The 16,631-nt window shown below is 33.7% G+C and overlaps 3 protein-coding genes across 3 annotated transcripts; 2 read left to right on the forward strand and 1 right to left on the reverse strand.

The window, feature by feature from the left end:
- Nucleotides 1-2,398: 2,398 nt before the first annotated feature.
- On the forward strand, nt 2,399-5,558 carry LOC123897431 (subtilisin-like protease SBT1.7). The gene has a single exon (XM_045948074.1). It carries the CDS (start codon nt 2,825-2,827, stop codon nt 5,126-5,128), a length of 2,304 nt encoding a protein of 767 aa, XP_045804030.1. The 5' UTR covers nt 2,399-2,824; the 3' UTR covers nt 5,129-5,558.
- A 340-nt stretch (nt 5,559-5,898) lies between these two features.
- LOC123897449 lies at nt 5,899-9,618 on the forward strand. The gene is made up of 5 exons (XM_045948098.1): nt 5,899-6,526; nt 6,825-6,939; nt 7,039-7,614; nt 7,726-7,909; nt 9,332-9,618. Exons 1-5 carry the CDS (start codon nt 6,450-6,452, stop codon nt 9,355-9,357), a joined length of 978 nt encoding a protein of 325 aa, XP_045804054.1. The 5' UTR covers nt 5,899-6,449; the 3' UTR covers nt 9,358-9,618.
- A 1,342-nt stretch (nt 9,619-10,960) lies between these two features.
- LOC123897438 (3-oxo-Delta(4,5)-steroid 5-beta-reductase-like) lies at nt 10,961-13,316 on the reverse strand. The gene is made up of 3 exons (XM_045948087.1): nt 13,132-13,316; nt 12,329-12,850; nt 10,961-11,859 (listed from the first exon to the last, which is right to left on the reverse strand). The coding sequence occupies exons 1-3, from the start codon at nt 13,168-13,170 to the stop codon at nt 11,254-11,256; spliced, it is 1,167 nt and encodes a 388-aa protein (XP_045804043.1). The 5' UTR covers nt 13,171-13,316; the 3' UTR covers nt 10,961-11,253.
- Between the last annotated feature and the right edge of the window lie 3,315 nt (nt 13,317-16,631).

Raw genomic sequence — 16,631 nt, forward strand, 5'->3', positions numbered from 1 at the left:
AAACGATTCTTGCACAACTTTTGATGGATAGGATGATAGCGTCTGAAACTTGATTTCTTTATATTTTTTGATAAATATTCAGGATATCCCTGCATGTCATATATTCAACCCGTCCCAAAATAAATGACACAATTTGACTATATGTATTATTCACACAATTTACTTTGACTGTGTTTTTCTATTAATCTATAAATGCAAATATTAGCATATAAGATTTTTGATTTGTCTCGATAAATATTTTCAAAATATATAATTTCTATAAATTTGAATAATAAATAATTAAAAATATTATTGATCAAAGTTATGTATCGATAAACGTAAAATGGTTGACAATGTCATTTATTTTGTGACGGAATGAGTAAGATATTAACTTCACGAGGTAACCGATGTTCATTTAAGAGAATCAACCTCTTCTAATAAATATTTACTTGTACACAATCCTCAGGACCGAACTTTTGATCATACAGGTATACAATTTTCTACGGTATTAAAAATTATTGTATAATTGAAACTATTGTTGTGAGTGCAATTGAAAACCTTTTATTTTAAACAAGTGTTTCTTCCATTCTAGGAAAAAGTTTCTTAAAGACTTATTTTCAAAGCAAAATCATGAATTGTAGGTAGAAAATGAATATATAAATAGTATTTGTCTTAGCTTTTCTTTGTTGTTTCTCCTTTACCTAGTTAAATAATTGAAAGAGACAACATAGTCACCATTTCACGACCTGACCATAGTTGTCAAAAAGCAAAAGAATCCCCCTTTTTTTGTGTTTCTCTATGGTTGAGTGTACCACTAATTTTCTTTATCCAAAGAATAACATATGAATGATGTTTTTTTGTGTACAATGGCTGCCTAGACATTCTAAATTTTTATTTTTATATAAGAGCAAGTGAAGATGCTAACTGAATGAAAAGAAATAAAGGGTCATCTATTTTCAAATGTAGATAAGTTTTGTCTTTAATTTGTCTTTTAATAGCCCTATAAGTAAAGTATTGTTAAAAAATAGCCCTATATTTTATTTTATGTAGCAATACTATCATGGCACTTGACAATTGCATTGTCTCTTTGGCTTAGTTAAGCTAAATTCTGTAAAGTTAATGTTAAATTTTCTGCTTAAAATGTTTAATTGGATGCGAAATATATGCAAAATATGACATGCGAAATATACATCTTTAATCTTAGAATTGAGAGTTTGGCCTAATTAAAACCTTACAAAACTGATTTGTAAGGTGAATATTGTCTCTCTACTTTATAAACACATATTCAGGTCATCTCGCAACCGATGTGAGACATCTTAACATTTAAATTCTCTCCGGCTGACCAATTTATAATACCTCCCAACGGTCATCCAATTAGTAATGTCGTCTCCATCAATGTCGAATAACTCTTTTCTGACACCTATATAAACAGTTTATAACAACGGCCACATCATGTACGATATCCTATCCTCAAAACCTCTCACTCTCGCTCTCATACTATTTTATACTTCGGTGTTTGCAGGTACACTTCGACTATCATTTAAACGTAAGTTGTTCCGGTTCGACCTACATTCTTAATCACCTAAGATCGAGAATTTTATCTACACTTTAGCAATTTGCCAGCTTACTTGTTCAAGCTTCTAACAATAGGTCCAAAATCTGAAGTTAAAAGAAGTATAATTCAATAAGATTGAGCAATCCACTTTTACAAATAACAGCAATTTTTTTGTTGTTGTTTGATTAGACAAATAACAATAGATTAAAAGTACTAAACAATCCAATGCAAAAAAAGTACTAAACAATCCATTTTTTAGGCAATCCATATATTTTCTGTTTATACAAAATGACATATATAGAATCATTTCTAGATCATATCTCATATAATGAGACTCTTCTCTCACTTTTAAAATTATATATTTAGAGAATGATTCTGGAGATTCAACATCGTAATCTCTAGTATAAATTTAAAATTTGAGTTTTATTAACTCAATTTACAAAATCGAATTATAAAGTGAGATATCCCCCCTTTATAAACTCATTTTTAAGTCACTTATCATTCAATGTAAAACTCGTTTTTAAGTCACTTCAATTAATAAACAAAATGTTCCAAACTGGCCCTAGACTCGGTCTGCTAAGGCCAATATCATGATCATCACAGGGCCCATTTCACCGGGTTTATGATTCCTGCTAGAGATTAATTAGAAATCTAACTGTTCTTGTATCCTAATATTTTATAAAACTTACATAAACATCTTTAATTTTAAAATAAAATTATTTTCTCTTTTTTTAATAACTCTTTTAAAAGTTGAAACAAGTACTACAATGATATCTTACGTCCAATTATTTGCAGCCACATTTAAATTATTTATCTTAAACATCAATTTTAAAAATAGACCCAAAAAAGTAGCAACACACCTTTTCTGGTTGTCCTAGACACTGACCCCATATAATTGCTCCACTTTAGCACAAAAATAAAACTTTTCTTTTGATAATTTGTTACATTTTCATTTGTTGTTTTGAGGACAACACTACATTGCAAATCTCATACATAAACAAAGATTATTGTTTCAGATTAATGGAATAACTTATGCATTTGATTAATATTATAAATCAGATACATCATTTATTCGATCAGAAAAAAAAATAACAAGACTCTAAATTATTTTGCCCCTACAAGAATATTCATCCATCACACACACACTCAACAGTTCCAATCCACAAGTTCCAAATAAACAATAAATACCACACACACACACAACACATACATTCCATCTCAGAATCAAAACCAAAACAAATCATAGACTCAAACATTGTCTCAATAATCATCTTTGGTAACAATCTAAAGATGAAGATTTTCAACTCTTTTCCAATTGTTCTACTGCTAATATTCTGCACCATACACATAACAGTAGCACAAACCAAAACACCACAAACCAAAAACACATACATAATTCACATGGACAAATCAACCATGCCAGAAACATTCACTGATACCGATCACTTTAACTGGTTCGATACATCGCTAAAATCAGTATCCGAAACAGCAGAGATTCTCTACACTTACAAGCACATAGCTCATGGATTCTCAACAAGGCTAACAAGCCAAGAAGCTGAAACACTTCTTAAACAACCAGGAATTCTCTCTGTTATCCCTGAACTTAAATACCAACTTCACACAACAAGAACACCAGAGTTTCTCGGATTGCCGAAAACAAACACTCTTTTACCTAATTCAAAACAATTCAGTGAGGTTATTATTGGTGTTCTTGACACTGGTATATGGCCAGAGCTAAAAAGCTTAGATGACACAGGACTTGGTCCAATACCAAGGAGTTGGAAAGGCGAATGCGAAACCGGTAACAACTTGAATTCATCAAATTGCAACAGAAAACTGATTGGTGCAAGGTTTTTCTCAAAAGGGTATGAAGCAACACTTGGTCCTATTGATGAAACAACAGAATCAAGATCAGCTAGAGATGATGATGGACATGGAAGTCATACCTTAACAACAGCAGGTGGTTCTGAAGTAGCAGAAGCTAGCTTATTCGGTTTAGCTTCTGGTACTGCAAGAGGCATGGCTACACAAGCGCGTGTCGCGGCATACAAAGTGTGTTGGCTTAGTGGTTGTTTCACTTCAGATATAGCTGCTGGAATCGATAAAGCTATTGAAGATGGTGTTAATGTCTTATCGATGTCAATTGGTGGTAGCCAAACAGAATACTATAGAGACATCATTGCAATTGGTTCTTTCACAGCAATGTCTCATGGAATTCTAGTTTCTGCTTCAGCAGGAAACGGTGGACCAAGTGCCGAAAGCTTGTCCAACGTAGCACCGTGGATAACAACAGTCGGAGCAGGAACAATTGATCGCGATTTTCCATCTTATATATCACTTGGAAATGGAAAAAATTACACTGGTGCATCACTTTACAATGGAAAACCTTTACCTGATTCATTGCTACCACTTGTTTATGCAGGTAATGTTACAAATTCCTCAGTTGGGTATCTTTGTATACCTGATTCATTGATAAGTTCAAAAGTTGCCGGCAAAATTGTGATATGTGAAAGAGGTGGAAACTCAAGAGTTGAAAAGGGTCTAGTAGTAAAAACTGCTGGTGGAGTTGGAATGATTTTGGTTAACGGTGAAGAGTATGGTGAAGAGTTAATTGCTGATCCTCATCTTATTCCAGCAGCAGCATTGGGTCAAAAATCAGGCACAATTCTAAAAGACTACGTTTTTGCTACGAAAAATCCAACGGCTAATATTGTTTTTGGTGGTACACACTTGCAAGTTCAACCTTCACCAGTGGTAGCAGCATTCAGTTCAAGAGGACCAAACGGCTTAACACCACAAATTCTTAAACCGGATATAATAGCTCCGGGTGTAAACATACTAGCCGGTTGGACCGGTTTAGTTGGACCAACCGGTTTAACACTTGACAAAAGGTACGTGAGTTTCAATATTATATCAGGAACTTCAATGTCATGTCCTCACGTGAGTGGTTTAGCTGCGATAGTTAAAGGAAGTCACCCTGAATGGAGCCCTGCTTCTATACGGTCGGCGCTAATGACCACTGCATACACCTCATACAAAACCGGACAAACAATTCAAGATGTTGCAACCGGGAAACCGGCTACTCCCTTTGATTTTGGATCAGGACACGTGGATCCTGTATCAGCCCTTGATCCTGGCCTTGTTTATGATCTCAGCGTCGATGATTATCTTGGGTTTTTTTGTGCTTTAAACTACACGTCATTTCAAATCAAAATTGTTGCAAGAAGAGAATTCACGTGTGCCAAGAAATATCGGCTTGAAGACTTTAACTATCCTTCTTTTGCTGTTGCTTTGGAAACTGCTTCGGGAGTTGGTGGTGGTTCAAATAAACCGGTAACAGTTGAATATAATAGGGTTCTCACGAATGTTGGAACTCCAGGAACATATAAAGCTTCTGTGGTGGTGGAATCTTCGTCAGTGAAGGTTGTGGTTGAACCGGAGATTATTACTTTTAAGGAAGTGAATGAGAAGAAGGGTTATACGATTCGGTTTATTTCTGGTTCGATGCCTTCTGGAACGAAGGGGTTTGGTTATTTGGAATGGAATGATGGGAAGCATAGGGTTAGAAGTCCAATTGCTTTTAGTTGGACTTGAGATTATTTATGGGTTGGAACTAATTTATGGTGGGCTTTGGGATAACTAAAAATGTGGCCCATGAAAGTTGATATTGTAATGCTTTGGATTTGGGCCCAATTAGGAATGGAACAAAACATAGGTAACGATGGTTTCTCTTCCCGCTCTCCGTGTTTTTTTTAGGCCTCTCTGGCACACAAAACCGAATTTATTTACGCGCTAGAGGGGCCTAAAAGAAACTTGGGGAGCCTAAAGAGAAGCCAGCATAGGTAAGGGCTTGTGAAAATATTATGTGTTGCTTTGCTGTTTATATTTGTTATTAGGGACAGTTCAAGTAAACGTTGATAAGGAATTATAATTATTATTGTATATGAACAAAACAGTGTAAATGTGTAATGGTGAATCTTATCTTATGTATAACAATGGCTTTGAATTGTGTATTCTACTCATGCAATTCTACTCATGTAATCAACCATATTACTTTTCCAAATTTCAAAACCCTTTATCTCTTTATGAAGAAATAACGTGAGATCTTCACCCTTGTTGAGCTGATAATTAATCTAGCAACACATGTTCACAAGAATACTTATCTCGTAGAAGATTCTAAATCCTTGGAATCCTAATTCAACTCCTATAAAACTTAACTCATATTCTAGATAGAGGTACGCATTATTCTATACTTTCAATCATCACATTTGATTATCAGAATATTTGCAAGTACACCCTCCACCTCTAAAATTTTCCATCAATAGTCAGCTTACAAAGACCCTTGTAGTAGTACATCATATTGTCAATACTAGTACTAGTATAAAATTGTGCAATAAGGAACAAGATGATGAGGCAGTATTTTGTTGACCACTAACATAGTCAGCATTGTAGATACCACCGTTCGTTCCTTCTTCCTTATCCACCACATGTGACCATTATTTCTCTTCCACATGACAAATTATTCTCGTTGACTACTACACTCAATAAAAAATAAAATAATAAATGGTGTAAATAAATAAAAAATAAAACAATAAACAAATGTAACAAACAAAACAAAGAGCAACCTTCATCATCATCCTATTTACATTTCACACCCTCTTCATTCTCAACCATAAAAAAAAACCAGTAACCACAACCATTTTCTCGGATAGATTCATTCCATTTTTTCTTCATTTTTCTTATTATCATGCTTTTCAATTGACCAACCACCAACGTTGTTATTTTCAATCATTGTTGATTGCAATTTTGTAACAGAGATTTCCTCGGTTAGGGTTTATATTTTTGTTCATTATTTTCGCAATTCTCAGCGAAATTGTTATCAATTTTTGAAATTTCAAGCCACCCATATTAATTCATGGCGTCAAGTTTTGATCGGTGGGAAAAAGATCCATTCTTTAACGCTGCCGAAGAAGTTCAGGAATCTGCAGATAGGTACCAATTTTTCATTCTTATTGTTTGATTCATTCAATTCTTATTCATATCAGCTTTTAGCTTTTTGTTTAATTTGGTATTTATTTAATTTTGGAGAAGAAATGTTGGGATAGAATAAAAATTGAATTTTTTGTACTTTGTATTTTTTTCTCCCTTTTTCCCTGTTGAATATATTGAATTCATGAAAAAATGTGAGGTTTAATATTTATAAGTTCATCTGTGTGCATAATAATCTTATGAATCATCTGCAATGCTCAAAATGTATGGCTATTGATATGTTATTGTTGTGTTTTTGAAGGATGGAATCGACATATAGGACATGGTTACATGCCACCAAAGATAGTTCTAGCATGTGGAACCCTAATGAACTCCGAAGAGATTTACTTACTACCCTTGGTACTGCTAAATGGCAGGTAAATTTTATTATTAATGTATGTAGTTTGTGTTTGTTTGACATATTTAATCATCATAATGAGGATATGGTTTGATTTTATTTTTGGTGGGAAATGTAGTTGGAGGAATTTGAACGCGAAGTTAAGTCAAGTTATAGCAAAAACCTAGGTAATGATGCAAGAAGAACTAGGCACCAAGATTTTATCACAGCTATTGATGAAAAGATAAAAAAAGTTGAGCATTCGTTAAATGAATCGAGTCCTTCGGATGGCAAGGAATCTAAGCCATGGGTGTGTTTGGACGAAGAAGAAAAAGATGAGCTCGCTTTCTTTCTTTCAGGAATGCCACTAGCAGCTGAAAGCAACAATCCAAAATTATGTGATAAGAATTCAGTTTCACCTGGTGTTGGTGAAGAAAAGGAGGTATCACGTGGGATTCGTAGGGTAGCTAGTGCTAGTGCTGATATTAGTAGTTGGAAAATTTCAGTTTCCGATGATCCGCAGCAGTTGAGTTCCTCCAGTGGTTCGTCTGGTGCAATGCATAAGGTGCCTAGTTTATCAGGATTTTTTAGTTCCGTGGAATCTATCTCCAAATTGAAGTGGCCTAAGAATGGTTATGGTTATAGAAAACTGAAAACAGTGGAGCATCATAAAGAAACTGATAGTGCACAAATTCCAATGGCTGAATTGAATAGAGTGAGCTCTTAATCTGCTTTTGTTGTTTTGCTCATCATAGTGACATTTTTTATTGACTTTTTTAGTGCATTTGTTGAATTGCTAACACTGTAATTCTTTTATTGATAAAAGGGCACCAATGCATTCTATGAAAGAAGTAAAAGTAGCCATGATAGTTCCGACGAATGGTATGACAAGCAACTCTATGGATGGTGTGGTGCTATTCAGAGACAGCTTCAAAGATCTCAATACCAAATACAATACAGTCGGCTTGCTCGAGTAACAGTTTCAATTTTTTTTCTCCTTTGCTTGATTGGTAAGCTGTTGTTATAATTTATTCATATACATATTTGCATGCATGTACTTGCATACTTTGCAATTGCTTATGAACAACTTAATACTTTGGAATTTGAGGGATTATACTTTACTACTTTAGCAGCATCGTCGTCATCTCAAAGCTCTTTATTGTTCTGTTTCTTTTGTCTTCTTTTTTTCCACTTTTGTTCCTTTTGCAGCCAAAAGTTTTTCCTTTTGCAATCTTTCCATACTTTTTCTATGTTTTTTCATGAATTTGTTGCTGTTGTATATTTCACAATAAACATGAGGCTATATTGAATTGGCTGAAATCCATTTTAGTCCCTTAAGTATTCCGACTGTGCCAATTTAGTTTCTCATTTTTTTGAGCGATTTTAGTCCCTAATGTTTTGTCTTTGTAATTTCAAGGTCCCCTATAATTTTTCTTTAATTTGACACACATGCACCCCTAATGCCACCAAGAGTCCAAGACATATGTGACATGACAAATTATAATAAAAAAAATTCAAAAACAATTTCTCCCATTAATTTAATTACACAGCAACACCTGCATTATTTTTTCAAACACATTTAAAATTAGTTAATATCTTTCCAACCCCTCCTCAATCTTCTCTGCCACTCTTCTCGTTCGCAACACCAAATCCCATTTGACATGTATCCAACCTGTTCATTTTGTCCAATCTCTCACCATTGACCCCAACCTCGCAACCATCTTCCTAATTGATTTCACACTACGCTCTAGTGGATGACAACATTAGTTCATTAGAGTGGTGAGGTGATTCTATAAAAAACCAACACATCAAAAGAAAAACACCACCATCAACCCAATGTTCAAACAATCTCTGTCTTATAGAAGGCAAGTGATTGACTGAGGAAGGAGTGAAGGACACGGATACGATGCATGAAATAAGGTGATGTGTAACTAAGTTAATGGGTTGGGGGATATTTGAAAGTTTTATTATATTTTGCCTTGTCACATATACCTTGGTGGCATTAGGGGGTGTCAACATCGGAAAAAATAGTCGACATATGTATCAAATTGGAGAAAAATCACAGGGGACCATGAAATTGTAAAAAGGGAAAAACATTAGGATTAAAACCGCTCAAAAAAAAGTGTGGAACCAAAGTCGCACAATCGTGATACTTGGGAAGGACAAAAGTAGATTTAAGCCTATTGAATTCATAGAAATGTACTGCGCGCACATTCTTTTGTTGAAGGTGTCTAAATATCATGTAAGAACAATATTGAATGTGAATTGTGCAATTTTTGTCCATGTTTGATAATTTGTATGGTTTGATAATTCCACCAAATGCATGCCTAAGAAATACAGCTTTCTCATTACATGCTTGCAGTAATATTTTTAATGAATACTCCACTATATGTTGTGGCTTATACTTATAATTATTATTGGTGTCTCTGCAGTTTTAATTTCATTTCACACAATGTAGAAGGAAGATATATCAGCTTGTAGCTGGCTGCAGCATTAGGATCAGAAAAGTTTTATATTCAAGTTCATAAAACTTAGGTTAGTTTCCTATTTCTTAACCTATGTGATAACTACTGAAAGTGTACCATAACATTTCGCGAAGAGCTCTTTGTTGTATTTGTACTAGATAGTAAGGTTAAGTTGATCAAGGTTCGTTGGCTTATGAAATGTTGTAAAGTTGTATATATATATCATACAATTATACATATCTTTTTTGCAGCTAGATTTATGTATTTGTTCCACAGCTGTTTAGTCTATCATCTACAAATTTATTTAATCCACTTTCATCTCATTTAAGGAAATCAATTGTTCTATAAATTGGAGAGTTTTAGAGCCAACTTCATTCCATACAAAACAACATTGATAAGAAGAAAATAAAAATACTTAATCAAATTTCATACACAATGGAAAAAACTACTGGTTTTCTTGTTTTGGTTCTCCTTGTTGCCGCGATTTTGAGTGGCTATATCGTTGAGGGTGCGGGTAGAGGGAATCAGCTGGAGAAAGATGGCCCAGTTTACAAATCTCAAAAGGCAACTCGGAGGCTGTTGTCGATTCAATGTGCGTTGTTGGGTGACTTGTGTGCGCGTGATCCTGAAACTTGTCCTGAGTACTATAGGTTGTGTCCTCCTAACAAAGATCTCCAAACCACTGCAGCTAAAGTTGATAATCCTAAAGCCAAAAACCTTCCATGATCAGAGAGATTTGTGGCATGGTTTGTGTTATTGATATTATATCTATATATGTATCCTTTTATGTGTGTGAAAATATTATATGACATAAAAATTACTATATAGCTAAATAAACTTATCAGCCTTTACTGGTTGTGCCTTTGCTAGAGATATCTAGCTTCTTGGGTATGTTCAGTCAAGGATTAGATATTATTGTGTGCTATGGTTTTTGTATTATTGTGTCATGTTATGGTTATAATATATGCAGATTGGAATAAAATTCACATTTGTTTCTTGTGTCTCAGAGCATCACAATACAAAGCAACTTTATTTTATATTTTTTCTGGAAGCATATTCCTTTTAGTTTCTCTCCACCAATTAGAGTGGAAAAAAAATAAGTCAAGTCAGTGTTGACATAAAAAATTGCAAGCTGTTAGTCTAGCATATAATGTACAAATTTCAGTGGTTCTGAAATATTTCAGTATTCTTTCTTTGATATTAACTGAACTATTTTAAGCAAGATATAGGTACCATGGGAGAAATATGAAAATAACTAAAATATGTTACTACATAACAAAGAGATTTTTTTTTGCCGCCCTACTTCTCACGTGCCCTATACGTTTGCATTTTTATCCTTCCGCTATTTAAGTAGCGGACGTTATAAAAAATGAATTTTTTTTTAAATGTTGTCTGCTACTTACGGACATTATAAAAATAAAATCTGTTAGGATGTTTTTGGGGTGTATCTGCTACCTAAGTAGCGTTTGGGGTGTATTCGCTACCTAAGTAGCGGGCAGAGTATTTTGGTAAATTCATAGAGCGTGCGAGAAAATGGATAGGGTGGCCAAAGAAAATCTATGTAACAAACATATATATTAGAAACCACAACATTCCTTACTCAAGTCTTCATTAACCACAAACATTATTCATCTTAAACTTTTTTCTACACACACAACATTAATATTACAAACACCATAATAGAAAATATAACTCTTCGTCCCCATGAGCTTAACTCAGTTGGTAGGAACATCGCACTATATGTGTAGGAGTCCGGGTTCGAACCCGAGACACTTCACTTATTGAATTTTCTAGCTACTAAGCTACTTGACTGAAAAAAAGGAAAGAAAATATAACTCTTCCCACCTCATGATGGGACTTTATTTTACTACAATCCAAAGTCCAAATCATCATGGGACAATCTTGTAAGCTTTAGTCTTGTCTATCCAATTTATGAATGAATTCTTAGAATTCCTAAATCCTAAGAATCCATGTTCTTTTGCCTTGTTCATACTATCCAACACACCCTCAACTCTCAACATAAAATCTGCAAACCACCAATCCCCAACCTCTTCAAGCTTAGTGTGCAATAAGTCATTCTCCTTCACAATCTCTTCCCACACACCACCTTTATCCTTCATCATCTCTGTTAACCTCAACTCTGGACCCTCTTCGTCAAACTCATAATCCTCAATCCCAAACTTATCAGCCAACACCTTCCACAAATGCTTCCACTTGTAAACATCACCATTGCTACAATTGAAGGCTTGGTTCTTCACTGTAGGGTTCACTGCACCCCAAATGTGTTGATCAACTATTAAATTTGAATCTGAAGCCGGCGAATAACACTCCCATGTAGCTTTTGATCCGGGAAACTTCAAAGGAAGACCCTCGTGTTTGCAAATAGCGGCATAAACACAAAGTGTACCGATTAAGTTCATCATGCTGTAAGGTGAAAATCCAAAGATAACATGTGGTCGAGTAACAAACCATGTCATTCCTTTTTTCTTGCCAACCTGAAAATATAGTTAAGTTAGTTATACAATAGAATAATGTTGCTGATATTAACTTTGAATTGTGAAATGAGAATAATTTTAAAAGAAAATGCTAACAAATGTCCTTAGTGCATTCTTTAAGGAATCAAAGATGTAACTTTTATATAGAAAATTCTGTATTTATTTCACAAGTGTTTGAGTTTGACTTATTTTTACAAGACAAAAATTTATTTTTAAACAATACACAATTCACCCTTAAGACACTTGTTATTATGACCATATTTTTATCGTGGTTTCAGTGTAAATTTTTTACTGTCAATCGATAATAAATCATTATTTACCTGATTTTTAAGTTAGCTACGATGAAAAACAAAATTTTATAATGATCAAATGATTATAATTGACTAACAGTGCATGTTGTTTTAAATTTTGAAAAATTGATTATAATTAATAAAATAATTAGGATAATTTCTCAATTTATCCCACTAACCTCTTCTAACAAGATATCCTCCTGCTGGTAATAGAAAACTTGTGCATCCAAGCGTGGAGAATCCTCCGTGAAGGGTGATTCAATGGCCTTGATCTTACCAAAATCTGCGAAGGACCCGACGTAGTGCTTGGTACCTGTTTGTAGGGACACATGTTGCAGATTTGGAGCGTTTCGGATGAGGGTACGGAGGACGTTCCTTAACATAGCACTGTTGACCTCGCGATTTTGTGTCTCTGTGGGCATGTTTGCCCATGAGACATAAAAGATGTGGGTCACGTCATACAACGGAGAAAGTTTTAATTCTACGTCATTTTGATTAGAGACATCACATTGGATGTAGTGGATAGGGTTATCCATGTTCCATGATGGTTGCGGACGGCGAGCAACGCCGTAAACCTTCCACGGACCACCCGGTGTGTCACGTAGTGATAGAGTTTCCGCTAAGCCATTGCCAACAATTCCTGTCACACCTATAATTAATGCTACGAAACTCTGTGTTGCTTCTTCCTCGCATTTTGTGATCTTTACAAGTACAAAAGGGTGAGAAAAATCACTTTTGTTAAAAGGATCAATTTTATAGTACACAAGTGAAACAAATCTTTTGTCATGCACAAATTTATTTTTATCATTGGATCAAATAAAATTTGATGTGACATATTAATTCAATGGTGAGTATTTATTGATTCAATGATAAAAACAGATTTATGTAAGATAAAAGATTTGTTTTATTTGTATATATTAAAATAACACACAAAAAAAAGTTGAAAAGGAAAAAGGATAGTTTGATGTGAGAAATTACTTGCCTTTTCTGTTCCAGTTGCTCTAGCCAACCACCAATTCATGTTTTTTTTTTTTTCTTTCTATCTATATTTTTCTCTCAACTTTCTATCTATTATGAGTGAGGATGTGTTGTTGTTGTGTGATTATTTGCGTTGCTGAAACCTCAAATTATAGAGGAAAGAACTCGTATGCATTAAATGCATGGTTGCCATTCTTGCTAGAGGTGGGAATAGGCTAGGCCGAGCTAGGCTTTGCCAAGCCTGAGCCTGGCCTGTCAAAAAATCAAAGGTCTGAGCCTGGCCTGTGGCCTATCATAGGCTTAAATTCTAGGCCTGAGCCTGGCCTTTTGAAAGTCTGATGTGGCCTGTTAGCCTGTTTAAAAGCCTATTTCATATGAACATATTTAAATAAATAATTATATTTATTTTGAAATATACTTATGAACTAATAAAATAATGTTCCATTTGATATTTTAGAGAATTTGACTATATATGTCATCATATTTCAATTCTAGTTTATAATAATACATTTATATATGTTAAAAACTAATGTAGATTAATAAACTTAAATTACTTAAAAAGTTAATAGATTTATAATTTAATCAAAGTATAAATTTTAATATATAAATAATAATCGTAATAAAAATATTATTCATGTTAACTTAAATAGGCCGGCCTAGTAGGCCTCAAAGGCTTTTTTAATGGCCTGCGGCCTGGCCTTTTTAGCTAAATAGGCTTATAAAAAAGCATTGGCCTGCTCTATTTAAAGAAATAGGCTGGCCTGGCCTGAGCCTATGTAGGCTAGGCCTTAAGGCCATGTAGGCCGGCCTGGCCTGTTCCCACCTCTAATTCTTGCTACACCATCTTCTGACACATTGTGAACTTAAGCACCGAATGGAGAAACATCATTGGCTGGAATCTGACACATTTTGAACTTAAGCACCGAATAAAGAAAACTCATTGGCTGGAATCCAACAGGCATGTGGCATCTGCTCTCTCCTTTTAACGTCAATGTTTTGTTCCACCTTCAAGTAATCAAGTACACCACGTGATGTTCGGAAATATTATCTGTTTTGGACTGTGTGTGATCCCTCGCGATTTTATCCTTTATAAAAAGTGCCTCGGTGAATTAAGATGTGTGAGTGTTGCATACAAATTTTCATTAGTCTCGATTTTCAAACGATGTGAGACTTTTTAAGTGTACCGAAACAGTTTACTAATATTTCATATGCGTGAATCTGTGTTTCACTTGATTTTGCGATTTTTTTATCAAGTAATTTATTGGCTAAATATTTCACTAAGGTAGATAAGTGGAGGTTTGAAGTTTAAACTCCCACTTCGACATATATAATGTAATGTCTCTAACAACTGAGCTAAATTCACGATTCACGAGACTATTTTACCATCTTTAGCTTTTTTTTTTTTTGATGAGATCCATCTTTAATTTAAATACACCTAACATGCCCAACGTGTATATATTTTATATATTCAACGATCAAATTTAAATAAACGTGCCCAACGTGTATATATTCTATAGCCTAGATATATATCAACAATCAACTTGGGGTGATTAGTCAAACAAAAAAAACAAAAATTGCACTTGTGTGTGAAGTTTTTTATCCGTGTACATACGGGTTCGTTTTATATGTTAAGAAAGAAGGGGACGGTACAAATAAATTTTAAAATTGTTTCTGGTACGGAATAAATTGAGGGCTAATACCCACTTTGCATACCCAAAAAAAAATTTGAGGTCTGAATAAAAATAAAAATTATTGTCTCTTATTAAATTACAAAATAATATTTTTATCTTCTGTGTAAATTGTTTAAAATACTAAAATAATATTTTTGCCTATTAAATATCGTACAATACAAAATTTATTTAATACTTTAAACGTTTGTCCCGTGTTATTTAATTTTTTTTTTTACAAAGAATTTTTTTTGTCCTGTGTGTTGTTCTTTGTTCTGTTTAATATCAAACCAACTCGTATGTCTTGGAGCATCACAATATACATATAGCTAGCATCTTTGTATATTTTTTTCATGAGTATACTATGCCCCTCGTTTCTCTACCAATTACCAGATGAAAATTAAATAAAGACGAGTTCATAATTCACATAAATCAAGGCATTATTGTTCAATGTTCACATAAAAATTGCCAACATGTATTTTGCAGCTTGATTTGTGACTTGTTCCAAAGCTTTTAGTTTACAAATTTCGGTAGCTCGTTAAGTATTTCATTATGCTTTTTGCCCATTTATTATTAACGAACTACTTTAAACAAAGATGTGAGTGGATGTGTTAGAAGTCTCACGTTGGTTAGATATGACATAAATAATTTTTATAAACGTAGTGCAAACCACAATTCTCAAGCTAACTTTTGTGATTGAGTATATGTCTTTTAAATAGAGGTGAGAATAGGTCAGGCCAGCCTACAGGGGCCTATGGCTAAGCCTACATAGACTCAGGTCAGGCCAGCTATTTTTTTTTAAAAAGAGCAGACAAAGACTTTTTTATAAGCTTATTTAGCTAAAAAGGCCAGACTGCAGACCATTAAAAGAGCCTTTTAGGACTAGCCTATTTAGGTTAATGTGAATAATATTTTTACTACTATTATTATTTATATATTAAAATTTGTACTTTGATTAAATTATTAATATATTAACTTTTTCAGTAGTTTAAGTTTATTAATTTACGTTAGTTTTTCACATATACAAATGTATTATTATAAATTAGAATTGAAATATGATGACATACATAGTTAAATTCTATAAAATATTATGTTAAATATCAAAAGGAACATTGGTTTATTAGTTCATAACTATATTTAAAAATAAATATAATTATTTATTTAAATATGTTCATGTGAAATAGGCTTTTAAACAGGCTAACAGGTCACATCAGACTTTCAAAAGGTCAGACTCGGGCCTAAAAAATAAGCCTAATAGGCCAGGCTCGGACCTTTGATTTTTTGACAGGTCAGACTCAGGCTTGCCAAAGCCTAGCTCGGCCTAGCTTCTTCCCACCTCTACTTCAAATTCTAACTTTTATAAAAGTTGTCTATATAATATCTCTAGCCAATATGAAACTTCTAACAGCATCATAGCCCTAAATGGGGTTAGACGTGTATATTTGCCATCTTATATGTAATTTAGATATAGTTAGGTTAAGACCTCCAATTAAGTTGCATAATACTATAAACTCATTTCAAAATGAGCAGAGGTGAATGGGGTGTCTTGAAGTTAACAGGGTAGTTACTAAGCAATGGAAAACAGGACTCTGTTGGGAGCCTAAAAAATAATGGGAGTCTCAAATTTTAAATTTGTTGGATATTGCTAAAATATAATAATTAAGTATAATTAATTGCTTACTCAAAAAAAAAGTATTGTTAATTGTGAAAAATAATACAACGTAGCTGATGAACTAGTGGTTGTATCATTTATGAGAGGGGTTTGAACCACGGTCCTTTTAATAATGTTCTTACTAGCTACCGCTGAATTAAACCATTTTTTTTTTTCCTTTTAATA

Source organism: Trifolium pratense, linkage group LG1, assembly GCF_020283565.1.
Source record: "Trifolium pratense cultivar HEN17-A07 linkage group LG1, ARS_RC_1.1, whole genome shotgun sequence".
NCBI classification, from domain to species: Eukaryota; Viridiplantae; Streptophyta; class Magnoliopsida; order Fabales; family Fabaceae; genus Trifolium; species Trifolium pratense.

Coding starts and splice junctions, on each gene's coding strand:
- LOC123897431 (XM_045948074.1), top strand. CDS start 2,825: ATGAAGATTTTCAACTCTTTTCCAATTGTTCTACTGCTAATATTCTGC.
- LOC123897449 (XM_045948098.1), top strand. CDS start 6,450: ATGGCGTCAAGTTTTGATCGGTGGGAAAAAGATCCATTCTTTAACGCT. Junction 7,615..7,725: donor CAATGGCTGAATTGAATAGA/GTGAGCTCTTAA, acceptor TATTGATAAAAG/GGCACCAATGCATTCTATGA. Junction 7,910..9,331: donor TTTTCTCCTTTGCTTGATTG/GTAAGCTGTTGT, acceptor GTGTCTCTGCAG/TTTTAATTTCATTTCACACA.
- LOC123897438 (XM_045948087.1), bottom strand. CDS start 13,170: ATGAATTGGTGGTTGGCTAGAGCAACTGGAACAGAAAAG. Junction 12,851..13,131: donor GAGCAACTGGAACAGAAAAG/GCAAGTAATTTC, acceptor GTACTTGTAAAG/ATCACAAAATGCGAGGAAGA. Junction 11,860..12,328: donor AGGATATCTTGTTAGAAGAG/GTTAGTGGGATA, acceptor CTATATTTTCAG/GTTGGCAAGAAAAAAGGAAT.